The following is a 23,703-nucleotide window of genomic DNA, read 5'->3' as shown; positions in this document are numbered from 1 at the left end:
AACATCCTTAAATTAAAACCAGCAGAGAATTACAGAATCATTTAGACTGAATAAGATAATTGAGTCCAACTAACGGACTCCAACAAAGACCAAATACAATGTTTAGGATCATAGAACACTGACAGCTGATCCCTACATATGGAGAACATAAAAGAGATGGTAAGTACAACAAAAATTTATCATCAGAAAAAAACTCTGAGGCTCTTTTCACATGTGTTCTGAGACGGGGCAAAGAGAGAATGAGGTATGAGTTAGGCATTGTGTTGACTGGACCCATCTGTGTAGTAACAACAATAACAAGGAAGTTTTTATTTGCGTTTTGGATATATGTACTGGCAGAGTAATAGAAGTATTTTCTGTCAAAGCTACAACTGAAGTTGTAAAACATTTGGCTAAAATTAAGAGAGGGAAAAACCCATGTTACACTAAAATTATACTTCAAACAATGGTCTAATTTGCTTCGTCTATTTCAAAAGCCATTGAAGACTATAAATAACTCATCATTTCCCACTTTAACGACAAACTGGGCATTTCCTATCTCTGTAAACCTTTGTAGAACAATCTTAATTTCAGCAGGTGGCTTCAGATGAAACGGTTCCAGATCAACGCAACCTTGAAATTTTCATAGTAGTCATCAATACCTTGCAGGACAGTGGTAGCCTTAGACTCTCTACTGGAGTCAGTGTAAGAATTAGTGTCATTACAGCTCATCAAAAAGCAGAAATCCTCTCCTACGAGGTGACACTCTTCACGGCCAGCGAACCTGCTTCCGGTTCCAACACAACGGCCAATCAGGCGGCACGGCTCCGGCGCGCGCCCGCCACAACCGGCCAATCGGTGGCACAGCTCCGGCGCGAGCCCGCCACAACCGGCCAATCAGGAGGCACGGCTCCGGCGCGCGCCCGCCCGCCCGCACCAACCGGCCAATCAGACGGCACGGCTCCGGCGCGCGCCTGAGATTGGTCACGAGATCTCTCGCACTCGCCCAAGCAGACGACTCCGTACAGGGGCGGGGCACTGCTCGAGGCTTTGATTGGCCGGGCTGGCGGGCGGGCACGCAGTGTGCGGGGCTGTGATTGGCCCGGCCGGTGGGGCGGCACGCAGTGTGCGGGGCTGTGATTGGCCGGGCCGGCCGGCGAGGCTGTGATTGGCCGGGCTGGCGGGCTGTGATTGGCCGGGCCGACGGGCGAGGCTGTGATTGGCCGGGCCGGCGCGATGGCGGCGGCAGCAGCGGCAGCGGCGGCGGGCGGCGGCGGCAGCTTCTCGGATTTGCGGGAGATCAAGAAGCAGCTGCTGAGCGTGGCGGAGCGGAGCCGCGAGCGCGGGCTGCAGCACAGCGGGAAGTGGTGAGCGGGGCCGGGCACAGCTGGCCGGGGCCCAGCTCGGCGGACCCCGGGCTAGCACGGTCTGTGCCGGGAGGAAGGATGGGACGGAGCTGGGTTTGTTTAGTCTCGAGAAGAGGAGGCTCGTGGGTACCTCATCATTGTTTACAGCTCCCTGAAAGGAGTTTGCAGTGAGGTGTGAGCCAGTCTCTTCTGCTCTGCCTGCGGGGAGGGGACCAGAGGAAGTGGCCTTGAGTTGAGATATGGGAGATTCGATCAGATATTGGAAAATGTTTTTTAAATGTTCAGGTGGTTAGGCACGGAAATAGGTTTCCCAGTGAGCTGGTGGAATCACTGTGCCAGGAGTTTCTGAAGAGGTGTCTGCATCTGGCGCTGGATGATGTGGTTTAGGGATTACAGTGGTAGTGCTGGGCTGACTTGGTTGGACTTGATGATCTCACAGGTGTCCTCCAGCCTTGATGATTCAATGATTCTAATGCTCTCTTTCCCTCAGGGCTGCTGAGCTTGCGTTCGCCCTGGAGCCGCTGCCGCTGAGCGAGCTGCCGCCTCCCCCCGCGCTCACCGAGGTACGGGCCCAGGCTGTGCTGGGGGAAAGTGGCTGTGAGCTCTAGAAGGTGCTGCAGCTCACGTGGGTGGGCTGTTTAATCTTAACTATGGAGGAAAATACGTGACTGCAATCTCCCAAATCCCACGGGTGGGAGTCTGTGCTGAGCTCCAATCTTGCCATAATGCTGGGAACGTCCTTTGCATAGTGCGTTCAACAGGGCGAGAGAGCTGAATGTGCTTTCCCAGATGAAAGCATTACCTGTTGCTGAGTCCTAAATGAAGCACTCTGTAAGCCAAATTTGAAATCACGTGCATGCTGCTTTATTTTTATTCCTCTTTACTGAGGTCAAAATGTATTTTAACACAAATTATGTTTTGCCGTTAAACTTGTGCTCGTTAGGACACCAGAGAAACGAGTTGTCTCTCCATCCCCACCTCTGTAGGAATACAGTAGAACTCATAGGTGCGTGTCCTGGTGTGTTGTAGAAATGTAAGGTCATAAATGCATTCCACGGTATAATAACCAAGGAAGTGTTCTCTTGTATGTTAGCAGATTATTATTCTCTTATATGGAATTCCTGAGCAGGTTTCTTGTTTATGGTTTTTCATACTAATTGAACAGCTAAGCCTTGCCTTCTGGAAGCTTGCCACAGTTTGTTTCTGAAATCTCACCATTGATTTTAATTGTTCTTAAATAGTCTGTACTCATTATTTGAGAACTCTAGAATCGGATCATGTGAGGGAGTGGAGGAACTTTCCTGATAGTACTCAAACCATCTATAAGGATGGACAAACTACATTTTTAGCTTTGGAGCAATTTCACTGCTATGTTTGTAACCATGATTTTCCTAAAGTATGTCAGAGCTTGGGTCTTAAAACTCTTTTGTGTCCCTGCAGGAGGATGCTCGTGATCTGGATGCCTACACGTTGGCCAAGTCTTACTTCGATCTCAAGGAATATGACAGGGCTGCCTACTTTCTACAGGGCTGCAAGAGCCAGAAAGCTTACTTCTTGTACATGTACTCCAGGTACCTGGTAAGGCAGAAATAAAGGTTGCCTCCTAGCACTGAACTCCTCTGCTTCCGACCCCTCCCTGGCAGATCTTATTTGTTTGCTTATTCTTTTGCTTGGTTCCTAATAACCACCTTGAAGTCCAAATTCTGTGTTGGGGAAAGATAGGGCTGTTCTTTTCAGAACTGTGCTGTCTGTGAAAACTCAGTTTAAACACTGCTGCAAGCAAACATAGGAAAAATACTATTATAATATAATTTTGGATTTTCTTTCTTTTCTGCAGTCAGGGGAAAAGAAAAAGGATGATGAGACAGTTGATAGTTTGGGTAAGTCTCTGGTGTCAAGAAATGCGTGATGAGATAATGAAGCTTTTGCTGTTGACTCTTCATGTAACTCATCTTGGTCTATGGCTTTCCCCTCAATTTTTTGGATAATAGGTGCTGTAACATGATTTCTTTCATTCTCTTTAGATTCATTGGCTTAATTACAGGTTGCAGATTTTCCTCTATTCGATCTTCTTTTAAACGGGGTGACCAGACTAAGCAATTTTCTTTAAAATGGGGGGCTGGGAAGCTGTCATGTCATGTCAGTGATAATTCTGATTGTACCCTAGACTTGGCATTGCTGTGGTGAGACTCCTTATTGAAAGCTAGCTGTGTGACTTTCTCTTCATGTAGGACCTCTGGAAAAAGGACAGGTGAAAAATGAAGCTCTACGAGAATTGAGAGTTGAGCTCAGCAAGAAACACAAGGCACAGGAGCTGGATGGATTTGGCCTTTATCTGTAAGTGTTTGCATGTATTTCTTATATATTTGTGTGGATATGCAGAATTGCATGATTCTTGTCAACCTGATACTTTTTCTTGCAGGTATGGTGTTGTGCTGCGGAAACTGGACCTGGTGAAAGAAGCAATAGATGTGTTTGTTGAAGCTGCTCATGTTCTGCCTTTGCATTGGGGAGCCTGGCTGGAACTCTGCAACTTGATTACAGATAAAGAGATGGTAAAACTTTGGAGATACCAAGATGTGGTAACAAATCTCAAGAGTTTAGCCTGATTCAGTGACCAGTGTTTCTGTTTCCACAAGATTGATGTTGCCCACTGCTTCATTCCGTGAGACATTGTCAGGCAAGGCAATCCACGACTGTAAATTATGTTGTAAAATCCTCTTTATCTTCAATAGCTTGTTGTGTGGTAGCTTGAGAATCTTTATACAGGCACGGCTAATTTCTTATCATTCCCACACAAAGTGGTTTAAGAAATTTCCAATTCATGTGTTTTGGAAGCAGTTGTCACTGGGGTTATCATCTTGTCACATGAAGGAGATCCTCCTAAGAGACGTTCCTTTTTTATTGTTTCTTAATCTGGTTTTAATTCATCAGTTATTGAGCACTTCTCATAGCTTGAAAGGATATATAGAATTGCTACTTTCAAAACTGAGAAGATAATGTACAAAGCCACATAGGAGGTGAATTGTATCAGAGAAACAAAAAACAAACTTCAGATATAGAACAAAAATAGATTATTTTTCTTTTTGCATGGAATTTGAGTCCACTTCTGGAATTCTTCAGTAAATTCTGGATGATGAAGTATTTAAAACAGTACTTATAAAAAAATGTTTTAAAAAGTGATGCAGAAGAGTGTTATCAATTTGTGGGAAAAGGGAAGTGCATTTTTTTAATATAATTTTGAGTCTGCTTACATAGTTCATTGAAATTAGTGTTATGATATTGATGTTCAAACATAGGAAGAAAGTGCAGTCTGAATTTAATGGCTGAAGCAAGAGCCAGGTAATGTCATATTTGAAGACAGTTTCTTCCCTCATTGACCAAATCGGTGTAACAAAGCGACTGCAGGAAAGCCTCCTACTTCAGGACCATCTACTAAGTCATGGGAGGGAAGATAAAGGATTCTTTGCCATGTGTAGCTTGTAGAATACTTCTGATTGTCATCTCTTCCTCCTCTTCTTTGATTCTTGCTAGCTGAAGTTCCTGTCCTTGCCAGATACCTGGATGAAAGAGTTCTTTCTTGCACACATTTATACAGAGCTGCAGCTGATAGAGGAAGCTCTGCAGAAGTATCAGTCTCTCATTGATGCAGGATTTTCCAAAAGCACTTACATCATCTCTCAGATTGCAGTTGCCTACCACAATATAAGAGGTCAGTGACGCTAATTAGGAATGACCCCCTTAATGCAAACTTGGCATTTATAGTTGTTGGTGTCCCATATGCTGTTCTTTCTTCAGATATTGACAAAGCTTTATCCATCTTTAATGAGCTGAGGAAACAAGATCCTTACAGGATAGAAAACATGGACACTTTCTCCAACTTGCTCTATGTAAGGGTAAGCATTCTTCCTTTGGCCTGTCCATAGTGATGGTGTTTGTTGGAGGCATGTTAAACACTGGCAAAGCAGCTGATGCTGTCTGGCCTCTGAATACTGGCTTTCCTCTTCCCAACTCCATGGAAGAGAGGCACTGTATGCATTGCTGATTGCTTATAGCAATTTCTTTCAAAGCATAATGTACTCTCTCTCTCATCACTTTATTCTTTTGTTCCACTAGAGCATGAAGCCTGAGTTGAGCTACCTGGCTCATAATCTCTGTGAGATAGACAAGTACCGTGTTGAGACCTGCTGTGTAATTGGTGAGAGCCAATTCTTTTACATGTTATTTTTACATCTTATTTTGCTGTGTGTAGGCTGTGTGAGGGAATCTTGGAAACGCTTGAGGAAGTGATAAGCCGGCAAGGCAATCAAAATCACCACTTAGTGAATTTGGATTCAGGCGGCCTGAACAGCAGACTAAATGACAGAGTACCCTTTTCTCTCATTTCTCTCTGAAAGCTGCTGTAATAGTACTAGGGTAGAAAGTAGACCCATATACCTAAAAATCCCTTTATAGTCTTCAAACTCCAGTAGAAATAGTTGTGTGTCAGGAGCAGGAAATTGATTTGTTAGATCATGACACGCCAGGGCAATGGAATCATAAATTGATTGATACAGCTGGAAAAGGATTGACCAGAAGACTGGAGAATAGAGTGTAATTAGGTCTCTTGAGGTTTGAATCAGTTCTGTCTTTATTAGGACTTTTTATAATTTGTTAGGAGGTAGTAGATAATACACATTACATCATTTTTTCTACTTCTCTATTGGTGTTGGCCTTTTTTGTTGGTTGGTTGTGGGTTTTTTAAATTAATTTAAATATTATGCCTTTTACTTCAGGAAATTATTATAGCTTGCGTTCCCAGCATGAAAAAGCAGCACTCTATTTCCAGAGGGCCTTGAAACTGAATCCTCGTTATCTGGGAGCCTGGACACTTATGGGGCATGAGTATATGGAGATGAAGAACACATCTGCAGCTATCCAGGCTTATAGGTACCGCTCGTGTACTGCACAAAATGGTGTTTGTTTCTGAAGTAGTATCTTCTATTTTTTGTTAGTGTTTTGCTGGACTTGGTTTTGATCCTGACTTTCTGTCTTGTTCATCTCCTTTTCATTGACAGGCATGCAATAGAGGTGAACAAAAGGGACTACAGAGCATGGTATGGCTTGGGGCAAACCTATGAAATCCTCAAAATGCCATTTTACTGTCTCTACTACTACCGACGGGCCCACCAGCTCAGGTAGAGTTGAAAATGGAACTGTGTTTATTGGTCTCCGTTCTGATATGGTTGATACTGGCTGAGGAATTTACATGCAAGAACTAAGGTGGGGAAGGAAAAAAACATTGATGCTTTGTGATGTGTGCAATCCCACTGCTCCAAATCCTTTTAGTTGTGTTAGTTAACTGTTAACAAAAGCTTTGTCAGTTGAATGTTGAGGATGACTGGTCAGGAGTAAGAGTGATGCTTTATGCAAAAGGATGACAGACTGCCAGGTGTAGATTATTTTTTTCCCTTGACCACCCCCCATTTTCCCCTCACCCTGAGATCAGCTGGCAGTTAAACTACCTGAAGAATTGCTCTTTTACAGACCAAATGACTCTCGTATGCTGGTTGCTCTAGGAGAATGCTATGAGAAACTCAATCAGTTGGTGGAAGCTAAGAAGGTGAGAACTGATGTATAAGACTAGGGTGTCTTCCAGAACACTGGGTGAAATTGCAGCAAAATTATGTAGCTAGTGCTGCCTAAACTCGTTGTCAGTTACAGCTGAGGAAGTACTGCTGCAATATTAACTACAGCAGCTGATAAATAAGGAGTTGTCTACAGATACATGCCCCTTTTGCTGACAATCAATCCCTGTAATTTTTTGTTTCTGATTTGCATGCTGGAGTCATGAACTGGACTAATTTTTGTGGCATGCTTGACTGACTTTCTTTCCTCGACAGTGCTATTGGAGAGCTTATGCTGTGGGAGACGTGGAGAAAATGGCACTTGTGAAACTCGCCAAGTGAGTATGTACCCTTACTGAGCTGTCACGGTTGTGTTAAATGCAAGTCACACTTCGATACCAAATGATAAAATCCAGAATGTAAACAAGTGGAATTGCTGTTCGCTAATATTACTTTTGGAACTGTGTAAGAATTGGTATCTTTAGGGCTGTAGTGACTGCAAATTTTGGTGTCCAGCTTTATCTTTGTTTCCATCAGGATAACTAGAGAGAATGATAGCATTATGTGGGTTGCAAATGACTTCTGAATTCTGAGGTGTTTTGAGCATGCAGTACTAGCAATTGTATTTGTTGTATTGCAACTTAAAAGCAGCCCATGATGGTAGCTGATGTATAAAATTGTAGTTTGATTTTATTTTTCCTTTCTAGTATACGGCTGTGACATTGGAAGAGGTCTAATGTGAATACTGTGACATCAGCACTAATTTTTTTTTGGTGGGGATAAAGTAGTATAAAGTGGGAAAAGCAAAGAGGGGAAAAAAGGGGCAAATGAAAATTGAAACTGCTGTACAAATTTGGGTTGTAGCAGGGGAAGAAGGAGCACTGGAAGAAATAGTGAGTAAGTAGAATGGCAAAGGCCTGTTAAAAGGTTTAAAATGCAACAGAATATACAAAGGTCCTTGCTTTGGTTGTCACTGCTTCTAGCTGTCTAGTCACTATCTGACTGCCTCTGTGTCTGTCAGCATGAATGCAAATGGGATCATCTCTTTCCACAAGGGGTAGTACATGTTGCATGTCCTGCAAATTCTGAAGGAAAGGACCTGGCTTTTGTCCAGGTCAGGGTGAGCAGGTACATTCTCATAGACCAAGAAGGTCTTGAACAGGGCAGTCTTGTTCCAGTGACCCACTTTTCTCCTTTTGTAGGTTGCATGAACAGCTGAATGAATCTGAACAGGCAGCTCAATGCTACATTAAATACATCCAGGATATCTATTCCTGTGGGGTAAGAAGATAGCTTGGGAATAAAAGGAGAAGTAAACATGTGTGCAACTACTTTGGAAGGCACTTACAAATGATGGGTTTTTTTACCCCACTCACTGTAGGAGGTAGTGGAGCACCTGGAGGTGAGCACTGCATTTCGTTACCTGGCCCAGTACTACTTCAAATGTAAGCTTTGGGATGAAGCCTCAGCATGTGCTCAGAAATGCTGTGCCTTCAATGATGTAAGTACCTGCACAGTCTTTGGTGCTTCTTTCTTAAGGGATCTATGACCTTGATCTTGGCTCCCCTCAGAGTAGAAGGAATCTTTTATGAAGGAATGAGGGCTGTCTGCCATACAAGTCACATCCTGAGTGGTGGTTGTCGTCTATGCCTGATCAGTTATGCTGAGTATGGTTGATAAAAGTCATGGAATGTGGTATAGATAGTGAAATTGAACCATACCTCATTGGAATTCACTAAGTAAAAGAATTTGAAGCTTCACATGGCAGTCTTAAGGTTGCTAAAAATCTTGGTGTTGAGGAGGTAGTGCAATGGTCACAAACTCCCACACACTGTGTAGTGGTGGTACTTTTAAAACTTATTTTTCTCATCTTCTCTGTGTAGACAGTGCAGAGAGTATAATAGTACTTGGGTTTTGTGTGCAGCTTCATACTCTGTGATGTTACGTATCTGTAAGTGGGCAGTTTGGGATTTTTAATTTCAGCCTAGAGGTAGACACTAACCATGAGTGCAGGGTGTTTGGCCTATCCTTGACAAAGCTGCCTGGAGCTCTCTACAACCTGAATTCACCTTAACCGAAGTTTTCCCAATCTACTTCTTGCTGGAATATTTAGACAGCTTCAATGGTTGATGGTTCTGTTCTCTGAAATGCCCAAGAAACACACCAATCAGGAGTAAAAGGAGGAAAGACTAAAATGAAAAAAAGTGACTTACCTTAACATTTCTTAGGAGCAGAAGAAAAAGGAATGACAAGCTACTTTAGGTTACACTGCTTACATACTGAATTTGACCCAGAAACCATCCATTCATAGTTGTATTGTTCTGTTTTCTACAAATTAATTTCAGACTAGAGAAGAAGGAAAGGCTCTGCTGCGCCAGATCTTACAGCTTCGCAACCAAGGAGAAACATCATCCACAGATGTTGCTGCTCCATTTTTCCTTCCTGCATCCTTGTCAGCCAACAACACTCCCACACGTCGTGTCTCCCCTCTCAATCTGTCTTCTGTAACACCATGAACAATTCTGATATTTCTAACTTGTGCATTGGATGTGACACTGCAGATGGGACATGCAATCACTTCTTTCTAAGGAAATTCCTCCTTTTGTTGTTGCCCTCACATCAAGGGAAGGCGTTAGCAGAGTCCACAGCTGAAGACAGATGAGCCCCAATAGGGAAAGGGGAGCCTGATGTGAAAGTGCCTGTGCTGCAATGTGAGAACCTGCTCTACTTCTCACCAAGTAATTCCAGTCAGAGGGCAGACATGTCCCACTACACAGGACTACTAAGTAAGGCATTGGGAAGAGCTTGTCTGCTTGAGTTAAAATACATTTTAAGTTTGATTCTGCCAAGTTACCTCTTGTCTTTACTGCACTTCTTTGGAGGACCTCTTAGTGGTATCACTGCTGTCCTCATCAGAAACTGTTACCTACCTGTCTACATAATGACTTTTGCTTGTCTTGAACTACGCAGGAGACGTTTCACTAAAGCAGTAGAATAGGCACTTAGAGATAGGTCCCATGGGTATGTTAAAGGATTGGCAAATGTCAGAGGAATCCCAAGTAGCTACAGGTGACAGCTGTCTGAGTTCTCACTGTAGATCTGATGGATAGTTTTGTCTTTCAGTAGAAAAGCAGTTGGGATAGAACAATTTAAAAAATAATGAAGTTACAGTTCTTGGGCTTTGTGGTGCAGCTTCCATGTGTACTGTAGCAATAGAATCAAATGAACTATAATGGATCATTTTGTTAAGGAGGCAAAAAGATAATTATGCCTTTGTTTCAGAATTAGTGTCCTTGTTCACCCCTGTAAATTTGCAGCCACACCCTGTGGCATGACTTTAAATCAAGGACAAAGCATTTTAAAAACCCTTCCCATTTAGCCATAGCTTCCTGTGTTTCATGAGTTTCACCAATTGTACAGGTGGGCACATCAAGAAACCTGGGCCACAGCCCTGGGCCCTCTGTACAAGGCATTTGCAACATGTCCATGGAGCAGAGGGAACCCACGTTCTTAGTTCTGGGCATCTCTAGAAATTACTGTCCTATGGTCCATAGCATCCATTCAACAACCATTTCTACTGCAGATGGTTTTAAACAGTAAAACTGGATCTTGATGTATTTTCCAAGAACTCCCCTAATTCCATGCAAACCTGAGGATATCAATGACACCATTTATAAAATTGTTGTCACTAGGGCCAAATTGTGGTTGATAAACTTGGTCCTGGCTCTCTGCGTGGGGGTTGATGTGCTGGTGGATAAGCGAAGAGTGACTCATGTCATTTACTTGCGCTTGTGCAAAGCATTTGATACTGTTGCTTCCACACAGTGTCCTTGTCTCTAAGCTGGAAAGACAGGGATTGGATAGGTGGACTCCAGGGTGACGAAGGTCACATTCCCAAATATTGCGGCCATTGACATGCTGTCCAAAGGGAGACTAGTGATGAGGTGTGTCCCTTGGAAGTCGCAAGCCCGGGGCGAGCTCCAGCTTGAGGCCAGGGGGCCTCCGGACGCCTCGAGTCGCCTGCGGTCCGAGGGCTGCGGCCCTTCGCCCTCAGCGGCCGGCTGGCTCCGACCCCGCCGGGGGGAGTCCTGGCGGAGCCGCGCGCTCCGGGGCGCCGCGGGCACTCCTCGGCCGGGCCGGGCCGGGCCGGGCCGCGCTCCCCGCGGCGCTGCCGGGGCTGCCGGGGCGCAGCTGCGGCGGGGCGGGCGGGGCTGCCGCAGCCCGGGACCGGCGGCGCAGCCTCGGCCGCGGGGCGGCGGCGGCGGGGCGGGCGCGCGCCCTCAGCGCCGGCGCGCAGGAGGCGGCGGGGCCGGTGCGGGCGCTGGAGCCGCCGCGGCGGCACGAAGATGGATGCGCCGTGCTCGTCCCTCGTCGCTCGGCGTCTTTCCTTGGCGGCACGGTGAGCGGCCGCGCCGGCCGAGAGGGTCGCCCGGTGCCCGCGGCGGTAGAACAATGAGCGGCCGGCTGCGGGGGACCGGGGCGGCAGCGCTGAGGGGGAGAGGAAGCGATGGAGGTGATGGACGGGAGGGGAGCGTGAGCAGGAGCCGGCGTTGGTGATGGAGAGGAGATGGCGGGAGAGGTGTGGCAGGCGCAGCCCGCAGCCGCCTCAGCCTCCCGCCGGCCCTGCACCATTGTATGCCCGCCGGTCATTGTCCGCCCGAGGCGGGCGCGGCGCGTTGGGTGCGGCGGCTGCTGCAGGGAAGGGAGGGGAAGGGAAGGGATGCTCCGGGGCTGGGGGCGTTCGGCAGAGCCCGGGCCGGGCCTCGGCGCCGCGGGGGAGCCCGAGCGGAGCGAGGCCGGCGCGGCCCTGCAGGCGCTCCCTGCGCTCGTTTCCACTCGCGGTGCATCTGTGCCCGCTCCACCGCTCCCACGGCGGTACGCAAGGCTTCCTGCCGGGCAGAATGTTCATAATCGCACCTGTACGTGTCCTGGGCTGTCAGGGCTGGCGTGTCTATGTGTGAGAAGGCATTCTGTCTTGCAAACACAGAGCCCGCAGAGTGCATCTCTTTGTACATGCAACGCATGCCTTTTTCACAGCCACTGATGGAGGAAACCTGCCTCTTGGACCTGTGTGCAATTTATGCTTAAATTACTGGATTGCCATTCCTCAGTTCCATTTTGGCCACTTACGACAGACCTAGATCCTACATTTGAGTTACCTTATGACACTGAATACTCATTTGTAGCCTGTTTCTGGTTTTTGCTGAGAGTGCAAATATTTAAAAGATGCTGCTCATACCTTATAAGTTGGGAACATAGAAACATATTTCAAAAAATTATTTTTTCCTCTTGTAAGAAAAAAAAAATGGAGGTGCATTTTTAAAAAAAACATTTGCATTCTGATGCTGTCCTGTGCCTCACTGTAAAGTGACATGTTGGACTCCCATTCTCAACATCTCTGATTTGCTGGGTCGGATTCTGCTGTGGTGCAGGTATCATGCTTGATCTAAGCATCAAGGTAGCCTATCAGGAGAATGTTTTGTTCCTTTTCAGGCAATAATGTGAGGTTTATTACTTCTGCTCTGACTCAGGTTTTGTTTCTATTGATCTGGCCTACTGCTCTGCATAGGAATTTTAAACCCAGGGCTGCTGTGCTGTAAATGGTACTCAACCTGGCTCAGACAGAACACCTGCTGATTTTAAAAGGTTTTGTAGGAATGAGTATGATTTTGATGAAATCTGGGAGTGGTGAGACAGTCATTGTTGAAGAGGGCACAAGACACAAGTACTCTATCAGTAGTTCTGTGTCAATCAAAAGATGCCGTGGGCACCTCGATGCAAGGACATCAAACTATTGAGAGTGGATCCAGAGCAGGGATGGGGAAAGGTCTTGAGAACAAGGCTTAGGAGGAGCAGCTGATGACATTTGCTTTGTTCAGCTTGGAGAAGAGAAGGCTGAGGGGTTACCTCATCACAGTCTACAGCTTTCTCAAGGGGGTCAGCAGATGGGGAGGTGCTGATCTCCTCTCTCTGGTGACCAGCAGTGGGACACAAGGAAATGGAAGGAAGCTGCATCAGGGGAGGTTAAGACTGCACAGTAGGAAAATCTGCTTCATTGGGAGGGTGGCTGGGTACTGGAACAGGCTTTCCAGGGAAGTGGTCAGGGCACTAAACCTATCGGAGTTCAGACTATCTGAACGATGCTCTTAGTCATGTGGTTTAGTATTAAGAGGTCCTGTGAGAAGCAGGGTGTTGGACTCAGTGGTTCTTATGGGTACTTCCAACTCGAGATACTCTGTGATTCTACTCAAGCTGTGTGATTGGAGCCAGTTCCACCCTTGCTTCCAACAGAAGCAAAATCCCAAGGAGAAGCCTCAGGGAGGAAAGGCTGGAAAGTTTTTGCTGGGATTTCCATAGGAGTTACCCAGTAGAGGTGGCTGCCAGGAGCTGTTGATGGATTGCCACTTTGACTTTGTCTGTTTCCCAGAACTGTGGCAATTTGGTGGTCTGCTGGGATTCCCTGCTTGTCAGCAGAACTCCTAGCCGAAAGGAGTAGACTGTCAGTGACATACTGCAACCTTTGCGACTTCCTGCTCTCTGACTGACTGTTTTGGTAGTGCCTAAGGTAGAGAAATATGGCTCTCACCTTGGAGATGATTCTGAGCCAGGTATTTCCAGTGTCCTCTCCAAGCCTAAATTCAAGCTCTGTGATACTGCTAATGCATTGACTCAGCCTCCTTTCTGAGAACCTTGCCCCTGTCACCTTTCAGTGGCTTTTGATAATCCTTCTGCTTTCAGAGGTCGTTCCCAGCCTAAATAATCTTCTGTGTTAAGAACTTTGGTATCCTGCACATTAAGAATTGAACATAAGGTGGGGCTTATGTATGTATGGTTATGTATGGTTGTGTATGGTTGTATTTTAAGGAGGTGATTGGCTATTTTAATTTGTAAATGTATGCTGGGTTCTGGTAGACTTTTTACTTTCAAGACTTCAGTGTAGCTGGAAAGATGCTGCATAAATTCTCTGACATTACAAAGCATATGTGACCTCAGGGTATTCAAGTCAGGAAAATGCTGTGAATTGTAACTGTGGAATGATGCCCAGAATAATTTTCAAATTTGATCTCTATTACTTCATTTAATAGTTGATATTGTCGTTTAAAGAGTTACAAAAATAGTCCTCCAACTGTAACAAAGGTGTGGGGATGGATTCCACTGCTGTAAGGCTGGTATAACTCAGATGTAGCTTGAGCAGTTGAAATCCAAGTAGTTTGTTAATTATAACCTCTGGGGTTTTCCCCTCTTCTTTTTAACCAAACTCTGTGAGCCTGAAGATGCTTTCACTACTCAGTCATGGTAATTTTTAATAGTGGTAAATATTTTGCTTTCTATTGGCTTTGTGAAGTTGTGAGGCAGCAAAATAGCCCTTGCCAGATGCCGGAATTTTGAGTCACTTTCCAGTGATGTTGGATTTTCTACATCCATCAGATTTGTCTTTAATCTTTGTGCATGGCAGTGCAATATTTGTACTACAAGCCTGCAAACCAAATGTTTTTGTTTTAAAAACCAACCAAATTTTGAAAAATATTTATTTTAATATTATTTACTTGAATTTATAATTACATGTTTGCATTATGTGTTTTGAAATCAATAGCTTCTAAGCGGGTAACATCTTCAAAGTTCCTCTATAAATCTGTATCCCTTCAAGGTCGGGTCTTTATCAGAATATAGCAAATTTATCTTCCCATCTTCAGAGATGGATTCTCTGCTACCTTCTCTTTATAGGTCTGTGCAAAGCATCTGTACAGTTCTCTGTCATCAGCTCTCAAAATCCAGAATCCATGAGGGTAGAAAAATGTAATTTTGGTAGTATTTCTAGTTTCTGTATCTTTAAAGTCTGTTTGAATTTCTCCTTTAAAAGGCGAGGACTAGAAATCTTTGCTCCAGGAGGTAGGGCTCTAAATAGAAAATTCAACAGCATGCTAGAAGAACCATGAGAAAGCTCTATGGGGTGGCCACACTGAACGCTGTCAGGTCAAATGAGCTTCTTTGGGAATGACACAACAGCGTGGATCATTGTCTGCAGTTTGGACTCTGAAACATCCAATGAACTTGAAAGGAAAAATAATACATGCAGCATTTTGAGGAACATGGGCTTTCAGCTCTTGCTAGAAGCGATGATGCTGTATGGTTTGCTTGCCGTGCATTTGGATCACTGGTGGGTTGCTGAGAAACCATCACTCATCCTGTAAACTTTAGGATCTGCAATTTCTCTAGATCGTATTTGGACATCACATTTCCCTGTGTTGAACAGTGTGCATCAGCCATGGTCACGAGCGAAGCAAAGTGAACTGATGGATGTGCCCATCCGCACAGTGGCATTTCACAAGAAAGAGGCACGCAAGTGCAGCACGCACAGTACACAGCTGTGCAGTGAAACCTTCTTAGTTAACAGTTTAACAAATACCAGCAAATAAGGAATGTAAATGAAGATTAGATAGACTACAGTTCCTTTTCTAACTTTGGATGAAATGTGCTCTAATAAATAATAAATAATAAAGCAGACTGATGTGCTTGAGAAAATTGTTAGGATAGAAGAGCTAGTCTGGTATGGCAGATCTTCTTTTATGTTAAAAATGGTAATGCAAAGTATAACAGCATCTCAGATTATTTAAAAAAATAATTAATTATTTGAATTAATTGAGAGCAACTGATGCTAAAATGCATGTTGGCTCACATTTTCATTTTATGCATTCCTTCCATCTCCATCCAGGAGGTAATATCTTCACCCCACACTCCATTTCTCAAGCTATTAGCTTACTTTTTGAAATTGTGTATTACAATACCCCTTAAAGTGCTTAAGGGAAAGATCTGTTGAACCTTACATTGCATGGACTGTAAACAAAGGGCCTAAATAACATGGAAATTAAAAATGAAAAGAAGAAAAAACATTGTTGAAAATTGCATTGAGGTACCAGGTGGTTTAGGGTAACCAGCAATGAGTGAGCCTATAAATTTGTGAGAAATGGTGGGGTCTGGGCTTCTGGATTTTTTTTTCCCCTGTATGTGCACTGGTTTGATAATATTCACTAAGCCGATTTTTTTAATGCATGCAGAAATACTTTTAATTTTTCGTTTCTATAATGTAAGCAAAATACTAAGAACTCTAAATGTTACAAGTGATAGAAATTAATTAGAATCAATACTGTACTGTTTGGCATGTATTTGGGGTACGCTTGGTGTACAAAAATTATGAAAAGACTTATAATGATGTTAATACATAACATACACTTAGATTTTCATGAACATGAATGTGATTTTTGTTTTATGTTCTGTGATTTGTAGGTAAGTCCTTGGGGTTTTTTTTCCTTGTATTTATTTGAACTTAATATTTAAGGTTCTGTAAGATGCTCTATTCCATCTGTGTGCATTGGTGAGGAACAAAATGAGATGCAGTCATTTTTTTGAGAATCTGCCTTATTTAATATAGCCCTTAATAATATCCCCTTTTCATGTCCCCTCTCTGACAGGAAATTGTGATCAGTTACAATAAGTCTTAGGTGAACAAAGAGTATGTGGGGACTGTTGCAGTGGAAAAAGATTGGATTATTTACATCTGAAAGAACAGTTGTGCTGGTTACTGTTTGGTAGCTTATAACTCAAGGAAAGACTGCATAATTAATTTGGAAGTGCTTTCAAGAACAAACCTGTAAGTTTATTTGAAATTATATACAATAGCTTAATGCTTATGCCTCCCTGCTCTGGAAGACCTGAGACCATTGATGCTTTTCCCTTTCTGATAAGTCTCACAGAATCAAATGTACCAGCACCTTACTCTGTTCTACAAGGGGAACAGTAGCACTTTACAGAAAGGCCAGTGAGGTTTGGAACCCCAGCTGAGGTTCAGTCAGGTCACAAAATCCAAACCTGGCAAGGGACTGGACAGCCAATAACTTACAGGGGGGCAAAGTCTTTTCCAGAGTTAGCAGGAGGTGATGATGTGGTTGTAAATATATGTTTGGCAATACTGACCAACAGAATCCAATCCATCCAAGGTTTGCAGCTTCTTCAGGCTGCTTTCCTTTATCATGAGAGCAGGAAGTTTTTGGCCTGCAGTTGTATAGGTCAATTTGAGAATGGATGTAGGGGAAGAGTGGCTGCTATTGATTTTGATCAAGATTTTTCACACTACACAAATTATGACTTTTATTAAACCAGCTCTAGATTTGGAGACTGTATTGAAATCTACTTAGATTCTACCTCTCTTCTTCCTTCCACCCCTATCCTGCAGCACTTTCTAATTTTTTAATGCTGAGAAAGGAAGAAATTTAGAAATTACACAGAACAGATTTGTCTTACCATCTTAATTATGATCTGGTGTATAATATGATGCCTTCAGACTCAATAGGGCCAGTACAATTTTAGGGAGAGATGCAACCCTCTGGTTAGCAGGCTGATATTGTGAACTTACGGGACTCTGCGAAAACCTTCATGTGTTGTGCAGATAATTGTCTTTTCTTTATTGAGGTCACCAAGGTCTTTGGGGGGACAAAGAAGTAAATAATATTGATTAGGAAAATAAGTCTGTTCTGAAAGCAATGTCTGTGTTTATTGGCTGTATCGAGAGCTGAGCTAAAAATGGCAAAAACTTCCAAGGTTAAGAGTTTTCCTTTAAGTACAGAAATTACTTAAATATCTGACAATTTTTAGTAGTAAATGTAAGATACTTACCTCTGGTATCTGTAAGGCAAGAGGTGATCATTCATATAGCCTTAGAAGGAAAAGGAAGGGTTTTCAGGAGAAGGATCTGGGGCATGAACTTTCCCTCTCTGTTGTTTTCTTGTTTATATGCATTTCAAATAAATAAAAGAGGGTTTTGTTGATTTGATGTTAAAATCAAATCAAGGAGAGCCTGATACAATGAACTCCATGAATTGCAGTGTTTCTCTTCTAGGTGGTGCATGTTGTCTGTTGGTTGAATGTGATCCCCTTGCATAAGATAATGCGCAAAGTGCAAAGCCACTAAAATGTTTTGTTAGGCCCCCATCTTGCAGTGAGCTGAGCAGGTTGTTAGAGCTTGTCCTTGTTCTGACAATCCTGTCCTTCTTAAGTAGAGCCTCCAGTTAGTATGCATTTGCATCTTACGCTGAAAAGTACTGATTCTGAAAAATGTCCACTTGCTTTTGGGATAGGGCAGGATTTTCTTTATCACTGTTAATGTTCTCCATGTGCATTGTGTTATGCCAACTTCTAGGAAAATAACTGTGTGAGAAAGAGACAGATGGTATTTTAGCCACAAAATACTAGAATATTGCTTTAACAAATCTGCTTAGCTTTGCTGCGGGTAACAATAATGCTTCTGTACCCTTTTTAGTGTTTCCATGGAGTCACCAGCTTGGATAGGGCTTTTTTGGTTCATGTTTTAGAGCAAGGGCCAATGGTAATTTTAGCATGAGCAGCCTAGCAGCACCAGATTCATCCCGTATGTCTTGTGTAGAGCCTTATATCCAAGGGATATTGTGAGCTCAGTTCAGGAGGTATTTTAATATTCCTGAAAATTATTATGGTATTGATTAGAAATCTAACTACAATACAGTGATTTTTGTGCAGCCAAAGTCAGAGGGTGGTTAGGATTTGTCCTGAAGAGCTGTTTGTCAAGTCTGAGCTGAGTTTTTGGGTTGATGTTGACATGCTGAATTATGATATAATACCAAAATAATGTAACTCATGCTTTTAATCACAGTTTTCATTAATTATGTATTTTGTTATGTGTCGTAACACACAGAGAATGGTATGCAATAATTAGGGGTTGAATTTTATTCTGAAAAAATGCAAAACATGGATGAAACCTAGTAAATAAAATCCAAAGCAAAAACTCAATGTAGGATTCATTCAAATCCCACTAGGCAAATGAGACAGATTTTGGAGTTGTGTATGGCTGGTGTTCCCGTTGTAGGTAACAGAACTGATGCAGTAATGGGAATTAGCTTATGTGGAAATACTACTTCCTTAAAGTATTGCCTAAGACCAGATCAATCAACAAGCATGAATCCAGTCTGGCTACTGGAATTTCCAGCAGGTAAGCACTCTAACTGCTCCTCTAGTTCCAAGGAATTTTCACCATTTTGTGGGAATAGAAAATGCCTCTCTCAGAATTGTTGTAGATTGTTGGCAGAGATGGTGAAGCTCAGAAAGGTCATGAGGATTTGCCAAGGATGAAAAAGCTTCTCATAATACTGTCATCATGCTTGCCACATTCTGAAGTTCTGGTTCTGGAGTGAGGATTGGGATCTAGAGCCAGGGTGCTTGGATCAGCAGTTGTGAATTGGAGAATCCCCTCATGTTAGGGTTACCTAACCTGAATCACAGCACTCTTTTTCTGATGGAGAGTTGGGTCAGTGGGGTTCCAAATTAGCATGTTAATTGTTGTCTTGGCAAGAGCTGAAATGCTGGCTCTGGGCTCAGAGAAAAGCAAGTTTAGATTGGAGTTTTTGCTTGTTTGCATAGGTAAATTCTCTTCATAGTGGAGCCACTCTTTGAGCAGAACCAAGTGCCTGAGAGCAAGGTGTTGGGAGGAGCACATGTATGAGTTAGGGTTTCTATCTGCTCTTGCCCTCAGAAAGCAGAAAATTATAACTGAAATTAAAGTATGACTCTTGGTGTGAGCTCAGATGGAGGCAGAGCTTTCCTATGGGCAAGAAAAATAAAAGCTCCTTTATTTTAATTGCAATTTTAGCTATACACACCTTGTTCATTGGTGATAAAATTATTTGATCATGTGGCAAGTCCTCTTTAGTATAACATAAATGATCACACAAATGAGGCAATTCAAAAATTTTGGAGAGTCCCTCCCTAGTACTTTAGGTGTTGTGTTACTCCTATAAACGTCCTCCTGGGACTGCAGATTTTGGAGGAGTCAGTAAGAGATGCTCTGTTAGGGGTGATCAGTTGATCTCCCCTAATTGACATACAGTTTCAAGGTGAGCTGGTGCTTGTACTAGCATCCTTCCTGAAGTAAGTTCTTCCTTGTAATAGGGACTTCTGTGGAAGAGGACTGTCAAATACTGCGAGTAAGTAAGCAAACTTGGCATGTGCCCTGTTTCTCATTGTTGATAGAACAGGTTATATGTTTTAGTTCACTGGGCTGTTAACTTTTACACACTGGTAAGAAGTGATTGTCAGTTAGCCAGAATTGCATGGTTTGCTCAGTTTTATGTTGTCTGAAACTGCCTCCCTGCTCTGGAAGACCTGAGACCATTGATGCTTTTTCCTTTCTGGTAAGTCTCACAGAATCAAGTGTACTGTGAAAATGTCCTGATGCTGTCATTGTAGCACTCTAAAGAAGAACCGGGGCGAGATAAGTGCTGCAGGAAATGCCTTCAGATGACTGTTTGGTTGGACTTACTGAAACAGCCTCAAAATTCCCTCTTGGAACACAGGGACATTAAATACTTTTCTTGTCCTTCCTTCTACTGATGTGTGCAAGTTTTTTGTTGAGTTAAAAAGTCTTTCATATTTGGAGGTCTCTTCTGTTTTAACATGGGTGATTATTATTCTATTTATGTTTTGTACCTAAAGCAAATAAAATATTAAAAAAATAATGTGCAACCTGTCAATAATGGAGGAAAGCTTGCTGGAATCTAGCATTGGAGCACTAATCATTATTGCTGGAAAGTTTCACCACTGCCACTACTACACCGTGCTCTGTCTCATTCTTTGCAGTCTTAATGTTTCAGTGCTTTGCCCATCTCCAAACTGTTATACCAGATTTCCAAACATTATTTCTGCTAGCGGCCACAAATGGGAATAATAATGCTATAAAATTAAAATGAATACAGGGATAATGATGATGTTTGTCCAGAATTTTATTTTTTACTGTTAATAACCAGATGTTAAAACCCCTAGATGACAGTGTGATATTGTCATTTCTGGCCTCATTTGTAAATTAGGATCTTAATCCTCCAAAAGGCCTAGGTACTCATTTCTCACTCCATGGGGACAATTTCTTGTCTAAACAGGCCCTTGCATGTTATTAGTTTTCTGCTTCCACAGAGTCCTGGAATGATGATTGAGGACTTCAATTGCCTTCTCCTCTTGTGACAGATGGTAGCAGTGTTGTGGAGAGTCTTTGAGTTGGACACAGGATCTTGAAGAGGATCAGGGGTTAGGAAGGGGAAGAGAATGATATTGTTGGTAGATCCTTGAGATTAAAGGGTCTGGTTTGTGGTTACCTCAGACTGCAAGGATTGGAGTAAATAACCTGTCCCTTCCAGTCTCGTACTCTCAATAGCAGTAATCTTTATGGTAAATGAACACCTGTCTTCAATGCATGGCGCCCCTTTCTGAGAACAGAAAAGGGCAAGCATGGAATTCCCAAAAGTGTGGCAGGCTGGTGTTCGGAAGCATGATTGTGCTGGGATCTGCTTTGTAGGTTTTCAGACAAAGATTGCAGTGTTTTGGAGATGGGAGTGCTCTGTTGTGTTCTGTAAGCATGTGAGCTGTCCAGATGCAGTGTCTTAGATAATAGTATGTCTTATTTCTCACAGGGCTTCCAAAGCAGCTGAGTCCAGGACCTTAAGGAATGTCACGCAGTAATTGCTGAACTAACTGACACTGACACTGAAAGGAACAGAAGAAGATGGCAATCCATATTTGAAATAAACGCGTGGACTCTCTGATAAAAAACCATGTCAAAAAAAGGACGGAGTAAGGGCGAAAAGCCTGAGGCGCTGATTGTAGCCCTCCAGGCTGCCAATGAGGACCTCAGGACTAAGCTAACAGACATTCAAATTGAGCTGCATCAGGAGAAATCCAAGGTGAGTGACAGTTTGGTTTTAAAAAAAAGTGTCTGCTGAAGAAGACAAACACGTGGAAAAAATAGTAGCACAGAATTCAACAGAGGCCACGCAACTCTTTCCTGAAAAATTCTGATTCTTTCCCAACTTACAATATTTACTATGGGTGTCCTATGGCTTCTGTGGAAAAGACTCCATTTTACTGAGCTACAAGTTGGAGAAACCTCTGGCCCTCAAATGGAGCAGTATGTGAAAGTTGTAGGAATTTTGCTTTTTCTGAGCCCTCCAATTTTCTGGTGAATTTGACTGGTGGGTTAAAAAGCTTTTAGAGAAATGCACATATATATACGGAGTAGTCTTATTTCCAAAGGAAATATTAAAAGTACATATAGCATCATTGTGTGAGGCAGGACACCTGGAGAAGAGAGGGTTTTTTGTTTGAGTAAAGACAATGTTATCTACGTGAATACCTCAGGAGCTGGCCTATATTTTGTTTTAGGAGTGTGGAGGATTGTCTAAGGTCTCAGAGGGGTTTTTTCTCAATTTGAAATGGATGTGTCTGGGTGGGCTTGTTTTGATAATGTTACGTTGGCAGCAGATGACTTTCATTTTATCTCAATGTAGGTTGCTAAGCTTGAAAGAGAAAAGACTCAAGAAACGAAGCGTATCCGTGAAGTGGAGCAACGCAAGCAGACCGTGCAGATCACAGAGCTAAAAGCCAAACTCCATGAGGAGAAAATGAAGGAGCTGCAGGCTGTGAGGGAGAACCTCATCAAACAGCACGAGCAGGAGATGACGAGAATGGTGAAAGTCCGAGACAGTGAAATCCAGCGCCTGAAGTCGGCGCTGTGCGCGCTGCGGGATGGGAGCAGTGACAAAGTACGGACAGCGCTGACTATTGAGGCTCGTGAAGAGGCCAGGAAACAGTTTGACTCTGAGCGCCTTAAGCTTCTGCAGGAAATTACTGAACTGAAGTCTGCCAAAAAGCAGGTAGATGAGGCCCTTAACAATATGATCCAGGCCGACAAGATCAAGGCAGGTGATCTTCGGAGTGAGCATCAGTCCCACCAAGAGGCCATTTCCAAGATCAAATGGGAGAGTGAAAGGGATATTCGACGCCTGGTCAGTAATCAAAACAGTTCATGTTTTTCCTTCTCTTAGGCTGCACTGAGTTTGCCTTTTTTGTCTCTTAGCTTTTTCTGTGTAACAGATCTCTTGCAATGCAACTCACTTTGAAAAAGTACTACAGATTTCGCACTGTCATTTGTCAGGAATCAGTAGATCACAGTGAGTCAGCTATAACACTGTTATGGCAGTTAACAGCTTATATTAGGTGAGTGATTGGCCTAATCCATAAGGATTTAGCTCTCTGATTTGTTTATACATGCAAGGCGCAAAGGGTTAGATAAAGAGCATTTGCACGTGCACTTGCAGTTTTTCGGTTTCTCCAGGCTGTGTTATGGTATCCTAAACACAATAAACCATGGCAGGAGAGGAGATATCTTTTGGGTTGGCTTTGGTGTAGCCTTCAGTAATTTCTGTGGAAAATAAAGAAAAAGAAGCTCACACCAGCAAAGGTGCATTGTTTCCCTGTGTCATGGTTTAGAAACTTCCCAATTTGTGCTCCCACTTAGACTTGCGAAATCATACTGACACGTGGTCACTCCCCATTCCCTGCAGTGGGCTGGAGAGGAGAATTGGAGGCACAAAAGGTAAAGATGAGATCATGAATTGAAGTAAGACCACTTGATTGGAAACAGCAGTGAGATACGTACACGAGAGAGGAGAGTGACTTAGGTGCAAAATGCTCAGCGTGGAGCCTGTGACCTGACCACAGCCATGCTACCATCATCCAGAAGGGAACCCTTCCCCCATCCCCAGAAAATGACATGAGATGATACAGAATAACCTCTGGCTGTTGCAAAAATTAACCTTGTCCTGGCCAGAACCAGGACACACTGTCATGTCGAGAGCTGGACCTGCTTGTAATGGTAGAAAGTTTAGCTTGAAAACTGG

General features: G+C 43.4%; 2 protein-coding genes across 5 annotated transcripts in view; both read left to right on the top strand.

Moving 5' to 3' along the window:
• Positions 1 to 1,189: 1,189 nt before the first annotated feature.
• CDC23 (cell division cycle 23) lies at positions 1,190 to 10,274 on the top strand. The gene is made up of 16 exons (XM_038150541.1): positions 1,190 to 1,346; positions 1,837 to 1,909; positions 2,787 to 2,924; positions 3,184 to 3,226; positions 3,578 to 3,683; positions 3,769 to 3,901; positions 4,881 to 5,058; positions 5,145 to 5,242; positions 5,463 to 5,544; positions 6,122 to 6,275; positions 6,404 to 6,523; positions 6,873 to 6,948; positions 7,229 to 7,290; positions 8,155 to 8,233; positions 8,334 to 8,453; positions 9,298 to 10,274. The coding sequence occupies exons 1-16, from the start codon at positions 1,216 to 1,218 to the stop codon at positions 9,466 to 9,468; spliced, it is 1,764 nt and encodes a 587-aa protein (XP_038006469.1). The 5' UTR covers positions 1,190 to 1,215; the 3' UTR covers positions 9,469 to 10,274.
• A 922-nt stretch (positions 10,275 to 11,196) lies between these two features.
• JAKMIP2 (janus kinase and microtubule interacting protein 2) overlaps positions 11,197 to 23,703 on the top strand; it is a 38,510-nt gene continuing 26,003 nt past the window's right edge. For 3 of the 4 annotated variants that reach the window (XR_005258559.1, XM_038150260.1, XM_038150261.1), the window contains exons 1-3: positions 11,197 to 11,351; positions 21,439 to 21,708; positions 22,312 to 22,809. Coding sequence is in view for 3 of the 4 variants with exons in the window: in XM_038150260.1 (XP_038006188.1) it covers positions 21,580 to 21,708; positions 22,312 to 22,809 (627 nt within the window). In the remaining variant the exon portion in view is untranslated. Of the gene's footprint in view, positions 11,466 to 21,438; positions 21,709 to 22,311; positions 22,810 to 23,703 lie in introns of all 4 variants that reach the window. The other variant, XM_038150262.1, reaches the window with a different exon arrangement.

Source organism: Motacilla alba, chromosome 13, assembly GCF_015832195.1.
Source record: "Motacilla alba alba isolate MOTALB_02 chromosome 13, Motacilla_alba_V1.0_pri, whole genome shotgun sequence".
In the NCBI taxonomy this organism is placed as follows: Eukaryota; Metazoa; Chordata; class Aves; order Passeriformes; family Motacillidae; genus Motacilla; species Motacilla alba.
This window is presented reverse-complemented; position numbering and strand designations above follow the sequence as displayed.